This window comes from Ranitomeya imitator, chromosome 3 (genome assembly GCF_032444005.1).
Source record: "Ranitomeya imitator isolate aRanImi1 chromosome 3, aRanImi1.pri, whole genome shotgun sequence".
Taxonomy (NCBI): domain Eukaryota; kingdom Metazoa; phylum Chordata; class Amphibia; order Anura; family Dendrobatidae; genus Ranitomeya; species Ranitomeya imitator.
The window spans coordinates 463,610,388-463,625,167 of NC_091284.1; the positions used below are offsets into that span (position 1 = coordinate 463,610,388).

At 46.4% G+C, this 14,780-nt stretch overlaps 1 protein-coding gene across 1 annotated transcript in view; it reads right to left on the reverse strand.

Moving 5' to 3' along the window:
• Positions 1–14,780, reverse strand: part of LOC138671660 (uncharacterized) — a 967,572-nt gene that overhangs the window by 507,304 nt on the left and 445,488 nt on the right. Inside the window, exon 64 of the mRNA XM_069759831.1 lies at positions 8,822–8,968. Within this exon, the coding sequence (XP_069615932.1) occupies positions 8,822–8,968 (147 nt within the window). The remainder of the gene's footprint in view (positions 1–8,821; positions 8,969–14,780) is intronic.

Here is a 14,780-nt window from a genome sequence, read left to right on the forward strand (position 1 = left end):
TTTTTCGTTTATCACTCCCCTTCTTTCCAGAGCCATAATTTTTCCATCAATATGGCCATGTGAGGGCTTATCTTTTGCGGCACCAAAAACTGCATAAAAAACAGCACCAAAACGCATCAAAAACTGCATCAAGACTGCACCAAAAACTGCATCAAAACTGCACCAAAAACGAATAAAAAATGCATCGAAACCGTGCAAAAACCGCACCAAAAACTGCATCAAAATGGCATCAAAACCTGCATAAAAAACCGCACCCAAAACTGCATCAAAACTGCACCAAAAACCGCATCAAAACTGCACCAAAACTGCATCAAAAACACAGCTAAATGCAACCCCCTAATTTTCTAGTGCTTGTTGGCATTTGTTTCCAACTGTCTGGGGGTTGCATTTAGCTTATTAACTGTTTGCTGTTTCCCTTTTTTGGTTTTTTAACTGTTTTTAAAATGTATGTCTTGCTCTGTTGTGCCTTTTTGCATTAATAAAGTTGTTATTTCTGGAAGGTTGATCCCTTTGTTATGCATATTTTCCTCTTTTGTTTTTTTTTATTGTCCTTTTTATATGCATATGGTTGATCCCTGACTTATTGGTTTTTGTGGTGCCCGCTATTTCTCAGGTCTCAGAAAACACAAACCTTTTTTTTTAATAAAAGTCAGATTTTTTTTTCATCACCTCAATAAATAAAAACTAAACATGTTTAGTATCAACATCATCATACTGACCTAGAAAATCATTTTTCCAGGTAATTCTTACCACAAATTAAAGACCGTAAAAACAAAACCCCAAAAAACAATGGTGGAATCATATGGGATTTTTATATTTCACCAAGCTTTAAATATTTCCCCATTTTTACAGTACACTGTATGAAATGATTTGTGTCATCCAAAACTACAATTCGCCCTGCCAAAAACAAGCCATCATATCTTGGTGGAAAAATAAGAACATTATGACTTGGAAGAAGGAGGTAAAATTAACATTTTTTTGAGATCAGCTAAAGACAGAGAGGTCATTAGCCTACTTTGCAGGGTGAGATATTAACAACACCAGGCGGCTATCGAGGGCATGTCAATCAAACTGCAAAATTGAGCTTAATATTTCAAAAAGCCATGCTGACTAATTCTAGACTTAAAGGGAACCTGTCACCAGAAAAAACACTATCAACCGGCAGATATGGGGTTAATCTGAAGTTTAATAGTATTACTAAACTGCACTTAGTACCTGCACGTAGCCAAACGCTGCGGGGAGAAAAATTAAGTGAACCTGTCACCAGGTTTGGCCGATAAGAGATACAGCCATCACCTTTCAGGGCTGATATGCAGCACTCTATAATGCTGTATATCTCCTCCAGCCGGACCTGTAAGAGGAGAAAATAACTTTTATTATACTCACCTGCGGGGCGGTCTGGTCCGATGGGTGTCGCTGGTCTTGGTACGGCGCCTCCCATCTTCTTACGATTCCCGTCCTGCTGCTTGCTTTGTGTGGATGACACGTCCCTTTGTCATCAATGCAGTCTCCTCGGCACAGTCAGTGCTCCTCTGCAGGCATACTTCTCTGCCCTGTTGAGGGCAGAGCAAAGTACTGCCGTGCGCATGCGCCGGGGCTCTTTTGCAGCACTTTGATCTACCCTCAACAGGGCAGAGAAGTGTGCCTGCACAGGAGCGCAGTGCCGAGGAGACGCGTCATCCACACAAAGCAAGCAGGAGGGTGGCATCGCAAGAAGAAAGGAGGCGCCAGACCAAGAAGAGCGACACCCATCACACCGGACCGCCCCACAGGTTAGTATAATAAAAGTTATTTTTCTTATCTTACAGGTCGAGTTGAGGGCAGATATACAGCATTATAGAATGATGTAGATAGGCCTTGAAAGGCGGTGGCCGTATCTCTTATCGGCCAAACCTGGTGACAGGTTCCCTTTAGCTTTATTCCCCCTTAGTATTAAGTATAGTGAGCGGTGGCTGTAACCGAGCCCCAGTACTTACTGACAGCTGGCCTTAATGCAGAGCAAGTGTCAGTTAAGGACAGGGCACAGTTACAGCCGCCAAAGCAGTGACTGACTTTGTGGCACTGCTACCCCATCACTGAAACCCAAATGCTGTCAGGGGGAATAAAGTTCATTTTCTCACAGCAGTGTTCAGTTAAGAGCAGGGGCAGGGTAATAATGCTATTAACCTGCAGATTAACCCCATAACTAAAGGTTAATAGCGTTTTTTCTGGAGACAGGTTCCCTTTAAAAACGTACAGTTTTTATTATTGGAACATAGATGATTGAAACAGTGCTTTCAAATGTCTAAGACCAAATGGTGAAAATGCATTGACTTGGACATTTGAAGACTCTGTGTTAAACATTTATACCTCATAAATAAAAGTTGAAAGTTTTTAAGCCTGAAAACAGAGTGCTGGAAGTTTTTCTCTTCTATGTTTACACACTGTTAGGACTGGCGGAACGCACCAAATGATGATAATAGAGAATATGAGGTGCGTTCGCAGTCTGGGGTCCACTGTGCAGAGATGACACCTGCTTCTGAGTAATGGTGGATGGACGCTTGCTCACACATGGGTTTAGACCTCACCCAGTGTGAATGGAAGCGAACTCTGTTGTTTCACAGAGTTGCCAATATACGCTGCACGCTGATAGCCGTCACAGGGTGCAGCTGAAAGACACTAGTGGGATCCCTATGATTCACCCCCATTACACTGGTGATTGGTCCCGCTCTGACCCTCGGTAGTTTTGAGCCCGCGCCTGAGGACGCCCTGAGTCAGATGCGGAGTCCAAGCGGGAATTCCCACCCTACACTGACCGGCATCGTGCGCTGGCACTGCGAAGAGACGCTGTAACGTGTGCTGAGTGTGCAGGTTAGCACTGGCGGGCACTAGGTAGCTTCCACCCTTCGCAAATAATCATCAACACAAGGAATGGGAATGATTAAGGAGCTTTCATCCATCGATAGACATTCATCTACACACACACGTTAGTAAGTATACACTAGCGCTTGGCCGAGCGGCCATGCAAAGCTTTTATAGCAGTAGGACACCAGGACCTTCCAGATAATCCAATAGGAGCCGCAACAGGATCTGAACATGTGACCCCCGACCTCTAATGGGAGATCTTCCTGTGGGCATGCTCAGTATGAGAAAAGTGGTACTTAGTCCCAGAAAGGCTTGCTCACTGCTGATCGGTACTGGCTACAAAGGTAGAGCCTGGAAAGGCAGCAGTAACCAGTCGCAAAGTATCAGCTTGAGCCAGACACTGGGACCGTCATCTCAGCTGAGCAGGTTCCACTGAAGAAGAATGGGAGACCGCAGTGGACATGGTTTGAGATCCCCCTGTGCAGCGGCGGAAACTCGACACCTAACATTACCCCCTCCCTGGGCCTCGCTACGTTCCAAGGCTGCAATGAGCAGCGGAGCCCGAATATGCTCCACAGGCTCCCAGGTTCTGTCCTCTGGGCCGTGACCCTTCCAGTCCACCAGATACCAGATAAAACTTGCATCCTGTGTACAGTCCCAGATGCTTCCACTGCCCAGTCTGCCACCCTAGAGTCGGCAGAAGACATGGGTATGGGCACAGGAACCCGTGGATGCTGGCCGTAAATAAGGAGGAATGGGGTCTGCCCAGTGGAGTCGGCTACGGCGTTGTTCAAGGCAAACTCTGCCCAAGGGAGCAGGGATGCCCATCTTGCCTGGCTGAGACAAAATGTCATAGATATGTGACCAGGGTCTGGTTGGCCCTCTCTACCAACCCATTCGTCTTGGGATGGTGTGCTGTAGAGAGATTCAGCTCAATAATAAGTAGGCGACAAAGCTCTCTCCAGAACCGAGATGCAAACTGGGGACCCCAGTCACTGACAATGTTGTCAGGCATACCATGTAAACGGAAGACATGTTTGACAAACAACGCCACCAAGGCTTGTGCAGAAGGTAACGGTGGAAGAGGCACCAAATGCACCATTTTAGAGAAATGGTCAGTAACTACCCAAATAACAGTGCAGCCACGGGACTTGGGTAAGCCTACCATAAAGTCCATCCCGACTATCTCCCAGGGCCTATCAGCCACTGGTAGGGGGTAGAGTAACCCAGCAGGCTGTTGTCGAGGAGACGTATTCTTGGTGCAGGAAACACACAACTGAATAAAGTCTCTGACATCACGGGCGATATGCGGCCACCAGTATGTCCTCGCCAGAAGCTCAGATGTACTTTTGATCCCAAAATGTCCACCCACCCTGGACGAGTGAGCCCAAGAAAGAACCTCAGGTCGCAAATTGGATGGCATGAATGTCTTGCCCGGGGGCACAGTCTCTAGTCACAGCGGAGCCACAGTTCTCAGACTCTCAGAGGGAACAATTAACCAAGACTCCTCCTCCTCTGATGACACCACAAAGCGGGAGAGAGCGTCGGCGCAAATGTTCTTCTCCCTTGAAAGGAAATGAAGGGTGAAGTGGAACCGGGAGAAGAACAGGGACCATCTGGCCTGGCGAGAATTCAGCCGCTGGGCTGTCTGCAAATATACCAAATTCTTGTGGTCAGTGTAGAATTGGAAGGGAAAGCAATCCCCTCCCAGGAGGTGACTCCATTCTGAAAAAGCCAATTTCATTGCTGGCAACTCCCTGTCCCCGATGGAAAAATTCCTCTCCGCCGGAGTGAAGGTCTTGGAGAAAAAGAAGCAAGGATTCTTCCGACCTTGAGCGTCCTTTTGGAAGAGGACGGCTCCAGCTCTGACAGATGAGGCATCCACCTCAATAATAAAAGGCTTATCTACATCGGGACGATGTAGAATGAGAGCACTAGCAAAGTGGGACTTAACAGATAGGAAGGCTTTGGAGACCTCCTCTGACCACAATTTGGGATTTGCTCCCTTCTTGGTGAGGGCTACCAAGGGAGCTACCAAAGTTGAGAAGTGGGGAATGAACTGGCGACAATAATTAATGAACCCCATGAAGCGCTGCACCGCTTTGAGAGAATGAGGCTCCTGCCAGTCCATCACTTCTTGTAGCTTGGCAGGATCCATAGCTAATTCCTGGGCTGAGATTATATAGCCCAGGAAAGGCAAGGACTCCTGCTCAAACACACACTTCTCCAACTTAGCATAGAGGGTGTTTGCCTGTAAGAGGTCGAAGACTCTGGAAACATCTCTCCGGTGGGAATCAATATCTGGAGAGAAGATGAGAATATCATCCAGATAGACTACCACCGAGGTGGAGAGCATATCCTGGAATATATCGCTCACAAAGTCTTGGAAGACGGCTGGGTCATTACAGAGCCCAAAGGGAATCACCAGATATTAATAGTGCCCATCTCTGGTATTAAAAGCCATCTTCCACTCATCCCCCTCACAGATGCGAATCAGGTTGTAAGCACCCCACAGATCTAGCTTAGTAAATACCCTTGCTCCCCGGAGCCTATCGAAGAGCTCAGATATCAGAGGGAGAGGGTACTTGTTCTTAATGGTAATGGTGTTACTCCTGTAGTCTATGCATGGACGTAATTCTCCGCTCTTCTTCTGCGCGAAGAAGAACCCCGCCCCCGCAGGTGACAATGATGTCCTAATGAATCCTCTTGCCAGATTCTCCTGGATGTACTGTGACATTGCCTCCATCTCCGGGAGAGACGGGATAGACATGTCCCCGAGGAGGCTCTGTCCCTGGCAAGAGGTCAATAGTACAGTCATAGAGGCGGTGAGGTGGAAGAGTCTCCACAGCTCTCTTGGAGAAAATGCCCACATAAGACCAATAGTGTTGGGGTAGAGGGCTAGGATCTGCGGGTATCTCTGTAGTGGCAACCTGAACGCTCTCCCTCTGACATCTACCTTCACAAGATTTACTCCATCCCAGAATTCTCCCAGAAGACCACTCAATATGTGGGGAGTGGTAACGCAACCAAGGTATCCCTAGAAGAATCTCATCTATTCCCTCAGGAATGATGAGAAGGGAAATGATCTCCTGATGTGATGGAGACATGGTTAGTGTAAAGGGAATAGTCTGATGTGTAATTTGTGAAGGCAGTGCCGACCCATTCACCACTCTTACGGTCACTGGTTTGGCTAGCATAACCAGGGGTATTGCGTGCCATTGGGCGAAGGAAGAAGACATGAAATTTCCCTCCGCCCCGGAATCCACAAAAAGCTCAACCATAAAAGTGAATGGGCCAAAAGTAATTGTCCCCTTGAAGGACAATTTGGAGGAAAACGCCGCCGTGTCTAGTGAACCTCCTCCTACAGTTACTAGACGCGGTCGTTTCCCTGCCGCTGTGGCAAATTCTTGGAATAATGTCCTGACTGCTGGCAGACACTACAGACCAAGGGTGTTCAAGCAGCCCGAAACTTCGGACCTGCTCAAGAAACCTCCATGGCCTCATAGGGCTCGTACGCCTGGACAGGTGACTCCAGAGGTTTGGCGAAGGTATGTGCCAACCGAGACCTCTGTCTACACTGGGCTCGCTCCAACCTTCGCTCATTAAAACGGAGGTCTATGCCAGTGGATAAAGTTATTAACTCCTCCAGTGTAGCAGGAATCTCCCTAGTGGCCAAGGTGTCCTTTACATGGTCAGCCAGTCCTCTCCAAAACACTGGAATCAGGAGTTTATCTGGCCACTCCAGCTCAGATGCTAATGTCCGGAAGTGGACGGCAAAATGGCTGACCAAGGACGAACCCTGTGTCAATGCCAACAGTTGAAGCGCCGAATCATGGGTGATGCGAGGTCCCATAAAGACCTGTTTCAGAGTGGCCAGGAACCTGGGAGCACTCTGCACCACATGATCGTCATGCTCCCGCAGCGGCATTGCCCACTCCAACGCCCTGCCCAACAGAAGGGATATAATAAATCTCACTCTAGCCCATTCCGTGGGAAAACGTGCAGCCAGGAGCTCAAGATGTATAGCGCACTGGCTCACGAATCCCCGACACAGCTTACTGTCTCCAGCAAATTTGTCCGGTAACGGGAGACGAGAGCAGGAGTGGCAGTGGACAAACTGGTTGCAGCCACGCTAGCAGCCTGAACAACGACTGCGGTAACATCCACAGCCGAGGTTATGCGCTCAAGAGCCGCCAACCTATCCTCCAGCTGCTGGATGTTCCATTGTAATCGCTGTTCGCCCGCCATTACTAGCCAGACCCTAGCGCTAGTGTAATGTTAGGACTGGCGGAACGCACCAAATAATTTTAATAGAGAATATGAGATGCGTTCGCAGTCTGGGGTCCACCGTGCAGAGATTACACCTGCTGCTGAGTAATGGCGGAAGGATGCTTGCTCACATGTGGGTTTAGACTTCACCCAGTGTGAATGGAAGCGAACTCTGTTGCTTCACAGAGTCGCGAATATACTATGTACTATGTTAGCAGGCACAGGGTGCAGCTGAATAACACTAGTGGATCCCTATGAATCACCCCCACTAAACTGGTGATTGGACCTGCTCTGACCCTCGGTGGCTTTTGAGCCCGCGCCTGAGGACGCCCTGAGTCAGATGCTGAGTCCAAGCGGGAATTCCCACCCTACACTGACCGGTTGTCAGGAAAGCACACTGATAGCGCACGGCGCCGCACTGGCGGGCACTTCGAAGAGATGCTGTAACGTGTGCTGAGTGTGCAGGTTAGCACTGGCGGGCGCTAGGTAGCTTCCACCATTTGCGAGCAGTCATCAACACAAGGAATGGGAATGATTAAGGAGCTTTCATCCATCGATAGACATTCATCTACACACACACACATTAGTAAGTATACACTAGCGCGTGGCCGAGTGGCCATACGAAGCTTTTATAGCAGTAGGACACCGAGACCTTCCAGATGATCCAATAGGAGCTGCAACAGGACCTGAACATGTGACCCCCGACCTCCAATGGGAGGTCATCCTGTGGGCATGCTCAGTATGAGAAAAGCGGTACTTAGTCACAGAAAGGCCTGCTCGCTGCCGATCAGTACTGGCTACAAAGGTAGAGCCTGGAAAGGCAGCAGTAACCATTCGCACAGTATCAGCTTGAGCCAGACGCGGGGACCGACATTTCCGCTGAGCACGTTCCACTGCGACTGGAGAAGAATGGGAGACCGCAGTGGAAATGGTTCAAGATTTCCCCTGTGCAGTGGTGGGAACTCGACACCTAACACACACACTCATATATCCAATCAAATGTGATGAGGGAGGAACAAATGCAATTTGCATTTGTTTTAAAATAAATATGAATCCTTCATTTTGACTGATGGACATTTACAATCTAAGAAACACAGGCCACACACAACAATAATCCTTTGACAATTATTCTGATGCAAATGTGACTGCAGACTCATGAATCTAACATCGTGCACTGGTGCCGGGGTGGGAACGGCGAAGCATGACAGCAAGTATGGCTTTTGTATACATGCGGTTATGTGCCAAGTACATGTGCGCAGCATTGAGCGAGGCTCGAAGCAGCCTAGTCGGAACATGGCCGGGAGTATGCATATCACATTGCATACTTGTGGACCACTACTTCCAGCAAAGGAGAATCCTCACAGCCTAGAGTGCGCGCAATGTGAGGATTCACAAGTTTGCGGTTACATACAGTAGTGAATGCAAACTTCTAGATTATGATCGGACAACCCCTTTAACCACTATTTTGTTATTTTACATCATGGCTTACATTTTTTTCTATGTGCTGAAATTGTGTTAGCATATCATTCATATACAAAATACGCACTATGATGTAAGTCTATAGTAGAATATCACGTATTACTAATATATTATAATGCATTACTAATATATAAAGAAAACTTACACAGTGCTAGATGTATCTCTACTTTGACATGCTAGGTGCACAGATATAAACTATTGCATCTATGACTATTTTGATGCTCCATACCTCACTTCTCATGGCATTGGTGATTGTTGCCTGCTGTTCACGTGTAAAAAGTTGTGACACAAAACCAAATACAACAAATTCTGTTAGGTAAACTAGTGCTGTAGGGTCGATTTGTTCTTCTGTGAGAAGGAGGAGAGTCTTCTGGCCCTGGAAAGATTAACCATTGGAATATAAAGGTTACAGTTACCCTACTAAGGTCCCTAGGATCAGGTAAAAAATTCTCAATTACAAAGAAAAAAACACAATGATACCATTGGTTTGTAAATATTAAAGTTCTATTGATTGAAAACCCTAAAGCACAGAACATTCATTTGTCTCTGTTGTATCCTAAATAGTCAAAGTCAGTCTATGTAGGCGAAGAGGGTCACAGTGCTCATAGTCCATTGGTGCCATAGATGATCATTCAAATCTTAGGAATATTCTACAGTCAAACTGCCTGTAATCACAGTACTTGGGTTCTGCCATAATAACTATCATTTTTCCAGAAAAAAATAGAACTGCGTGCTGGTTTCTTGTAAATCTGAATGTGCAATAGAGGCCACAAATAGAGTCTCCAGCACAGATGTGAACAGGGTCTTAGGAAATATAACTACAGTAAATGCGCCATAGTGTACATAATCACAAGATCATGGTACAGATCTATCAAAGGTTAACTTGACTAACTAACCATGCAGTCACCATACACTTGTAAAGAATGCGGTTATCAGAAAACGGCATGTTTAAATCAGGTTTTTGTGTTAAATGCACATTTTTATTTTGCCTTTTTCAAATAATAATCTGCATTAAAAATAAAAATGTTAAATCTTTTATTTTAAAACTGGCTATTAGGGCTATTTTTTACTTCTTTTAGTAATAAAAAAAACATTTCTGAATAAAAAAAAATACAAATGACACAAAACCCTGATCTAAAGAGGATGTCAACTACTTTTACATTTATGACCTGTCCTTTGGATAAGTCGTCAATGTCTCACACCCGGCACTCCCCCCTCCCCCAATCATAGTTGGTCGTGCCAGCCGGAAGTACTCACATGCAGAGCTGCTCCGTCTTCTGGTAGTGACGGCGGCATGGTAGTGCACTTACGCCTCCTATTTAAATTAATACGAAGCAGACATGCAATACACTACAGTGGCCACTGTTAGAAGATGGCCAGTTCCACAAGTGAGTACTTCTTTCTGGAGGCCGGGTGTCGGGTGTTGGATCCCGGAAGATCAGACATTGATAGCCTATCCTAAAGATAGGTCATCAATTTAAAAGTAGTGGACAACCTGTTTAAACAATAGGTCTTTTCCTGATAAGACATACCCTTTAATCCTCTTGCGAGAGATAACTTTATGTGACAAGTTATATAACAACATGGTGTAAGAAAATGGTCAGCCATAATTTACTGAACAGTCATGTTGGCTCTAGCAGCCATCTTGTGCAAAGTTAGAAACTAACTAATTCTGCCTCTAAAAAGCTAATAAGATGTACTCCCGAAAGCCTTGACAGATTGGAACCACAAGATGAGAACATCACCATTAGCAGGTATAGCTGGCATACACATAGGTTAATTGGATCAGCTGCAGGGCAATGAGATAATAGAAAAAGGGTAACATATGGTAACAAATAAGTGCATTTGTTGTAGTGATATTGAAGAACAGACATATACAATTGTCAATAAGTACAGATTTGTGTGACCAGCCTAAGAGTTGTGATGTGATTAATGACCGTGACTAAGAGGAACATGGAGATTTACGAGTTTTAATGGAGTTTGGGGTAAAGAGCCTTAAAGTTATTACAGTTAACCATTGTATTCTTTGTTCTTGAATATATACTTATCTCCGCAGAATGATGTTATCATGTATACGCTGTTATGATCTGGTAATTCAGTACCACAATGGACATAGAAGTCAGAGCACATACAGTGACCTGACAATAACCCAAAAACATAGAACGAGCTCTGAGACGTGGGAACTCTGCTGACCGCAATCCCTAATCCTCTCCAACCACACTAGAGGCAGCCGTGGATTGCGCCTAACGCTCCCTATGCAACTCGGCACAGCCTGAGAAACTAGCTAGCCTGAAGATAGAAAATAAGCCTACCTTGCCTCAGAGAAATACCCCAAAGGAAAAGGCAGCCCCCACATATAATGACTGTGAGTTAAGATGAAAAGACAAATGCAGACATGAAACAGATTTAGCAAAGTGAGGCCCGACTTTCTGAACAGAGCGAGGATAGGAAAGGTAACTTTGCGGTCAACACAAAACCCTACAAACAACCACGCAAAGGGGGCAAAAAGACCCTCCGTACCGAACTAACGGCACGGAGGTACACCCTCTGCGTCCCAGAGCCTCCTGCAAGCAAGAAAAAACAAATAAGCAAGCTGGACAGAAAAAAACAGCAAACAAATAGCAAAAGCAGAACTTAGCTATGCAGAGCAGCAGGCCACAGGAACGATCCAGGAGGAAACAGGTCCAATACTAGAACATTGGCTGGAGGCCAGGATCAAAACACTAGGTGGAGTTAAATAGAGCAGCACCTAACGACTTCACTACATCACCTGATGAAGGAAACTCAGAAGCCGCAGTACCACTCTCCTCCACCAACGGAAGCTCACAGAGAGAATCAGCCGAAGTACCACTTGTGACCACAGGAGGGAGCTCTGCCACAGAATTCACAACAGTACCCCCCCGTTGAGGAGGGGTCACCGAACCCTCACCAGAGCCCCCAGGACGACCAGGATGAGCCATATGAAAGGCACGAACAAGATCGGGAGCATGGACATCAGAGGCAAAGACCCAGGAATTATCTTCCTGAGCATAACCCTTCCACTTAACCAGATACTGGAGTTTCCGTCTTGAAACACGAGAATCCAAAATCTTCTCCACAATATACTCCAACTCCCCCTCCACCAAAACCGGGGCAGGAGGATCAACAGATGGAACCATAGGTGCCACGTATCTCCGCAACAATGACCTATGGAATACGTTATGAATGGAAAAAGAATCTGGAAGGGTCAGATGAAAAGACACAGGATTAAGAACCTCAGAAATCCTGCACGGACCAATGAAACGAGGTTTAAACTTAGGAGAGGAAATCTTCATAGGAATATGACGAGAAGATAACCAAACCAAATCCCCAACACGAAGTCGGGGACCCACACAGCGTCTGCGATTAGCGAAACGTTGAGCCTTCTCCTGGGACAAGGTCAAATTGTCCACTACATGAGTCCAAATCTGCTGCAACCTGTCCACCACAGTATCCACACCAGGACAGTCCGAAGACTCAACCTGCCCTGAAGAGAAACGAGGATGGAACCCAGAGTTGCAGAAAAACGGCGAAACCAAGGTAGCCGAGCTGGCCCGATTATTAAGGGCGAACTCAGCCAAAGGCAAAAAGGACACCCAGTCATCCTGATCAGCAGAAACAAAGCATCTCAGATATGTTTCCAAGGTCTGATTGGTTCGTTCGGTCTGGCCATTAGTCTGAGGATGGAAAGCCGAGGAAAAAGACAAGTCAATGCCCATCCTAGCACAAAAGGCTCGCCAAAACCTCGAAACAAACTGGGAACCTCTGTCAGAAACGATATTCTCTGGAATGCCATGTAAACGAACCACATGCTGGAAGAACAATGGCATCAAATCAGAGGAGGAAGGTAATTTAGACAAGGGTACCAAATGGACCATCTTAGAGAAGCGATCACAAACCACCCAAATGACTGACATTTTTTGAGAGACGGGAAGATCTGAAATAAAATCCATAGAGATATGTGTCCAAGGCCTCTTCGGGACCGGCAAGGGCAAAAGCAACCCACTGGCACGAGAACAGCAGGGCTTAGCCCGAGCACAAATCCCACAGGACTGCACAAAAGAACGCACATCCCGCGACAGAGATGGCCACCAAAAGGATCTAGCCACTAACTCTCTGGTACCAAAGATTCCAGGATGTCCAGCCAAGACCGAACAATGAACCTCAGAGATAACTTTATTCGTCCACCTATCAGGGACAAACAGTTTCTCCGCTGGGCAACGATCAGGTTTATTAGCCTGAAATTTTTGCAGCACCCGCCGCAAATCAGGGGAGATGGCAGACACAATTACTCCCTCTTTGAGAATACCCGCCGGCTCAGATAAACCCGGAGAGTCGGGCACAAAACTCCTAGACAGAGCATCCGCCTTCACATTTTTAGAGCCTGGAAGGTACGAAATCACAAAATCAAAACGGGCAAAAAACAGCGACCAACGAGCCTGTCTAGGATTCAACCGCTTGGCAGACTCGAGATAAGTCAAGTTCTTATGATCAGTCAAGACCACCACGTGATGCTTAGCTCCTTCAAGCCAATGACGCCACTCCTCGAATGCCCACTTCATGGCCAGCAACTCTCGATTGCCAACATCATAATTTCGCTCAGCAGGCGAAAACTTCCTGGAAAAGAAGGCGCATGGTTTCATCACCGAGCAATCAGAACTTCTCTGCGACAAAACAGCCCCTGCTCCAATCTCAGAAGCATCAACCTCGACCTGGAATGGAAGCGAAACATCTGGTTGACACAACACAGGGGCAGAAGAAAAACGACGCTTCAACTCTTGAAAAGCTTCCACAGCAGCAGAAGACCAATTGACCACATCAGCACCCTTCTTGGTCAAATCGGTCAATGGTTTAGCAATACTAGAAAAATTGCAGATGAAGCGACGATAAAAATTAGCAAAGCCCAGGAACTTTTGCAGACTTTTCAGAGATGTCGGCTGAGTCCAATCATGGATGGCTTGGACCTTAACAGGGTCCATCTCGATAGTAGAAGGGGAAAAGATGAACCCAAAAAATGAAACCTTCTGAACACCAAAGAGACACTTTGATCCCTTCACAAACAAAGAATTAGCACGCAGGACCTGAAACACCGTTCTGACCTGCTTCACATGAGACTCCCAATCATCCGAGAAGATCAAAATGTCATCCAAGTACACAATCAGGAATTTATCCAGGTACTCTCGGAAGATGTCATGCATAAAGGACTGAAACACTGATGGAGCATTGGCAAGTCCGAATGGCATTACTAGATACTCAAAATGGCCCTCGGGCGTATTAAATGCAGTTTTCCATTCATCGCCTCGCTTAATACGCACAAGATTATACGCACCACGAGGATCTATCTTGGTGAACCAACTAGCCCCCTTAATCCGAGCAAACAAATCAGATAACAACGGCAAGGGGTACTGAAATTTAACCGTGATCTTATTTAGAAGGCGGTAATCTATACAAGGTCTCAGCGAACCATCCTTCTTGGCCACAAAAAAGAACCCTGCTCCTAATGGTGACGATGACGGGCGAATATGCCCCTTCTCCAAGGACTCCTTCACGTAACTCCGCATAGTGGCGTGCTCAGGCACGGATAAATTAAACAGTCGACCCTTTGGGAATTTACTACCAGGAATCAAATCGATAGCACAATCACAATCCCTATGCGGAGGTAGGGTATCGGACTTGGGCTCATCAAATACATCCCGGTAATCAGACAAGAACTCTGGAACCTCAGAAGGGGTGGATGACGAAATAGACAGAAATGGGACATCACCATGTACCCCCTGACAACCCCAGCTGGACACAGACATGGATTTCCAATCTAATACTGGATTATGGACTTGTAGCCATGGCAACCCCAACACGACCACATCATGCAGATTATGCAACACCAGAAAGCGAATAACCTCCTGATGTGCAGGAGCCATGCACATGGTCAGCTGGGTCCAGTACTGAGGCTTATTCTTGGCCAAAGGCGTAGCATCAATTCCTCTCAATGGAATAGGACACTGCAAGGGCTCCAAGAAAAACCCACAACGCCTAGCATACTCCAAGTCCATCAAATTCAGGGCAGCGCCTGAATCCACAAATGCCATGACAGAATAAGATGACAAAGAGCAGATCAAGGTAACGGACAAAAGAAATTTTGACTGTACCGTACCAATGGTGGCAGACCTAGC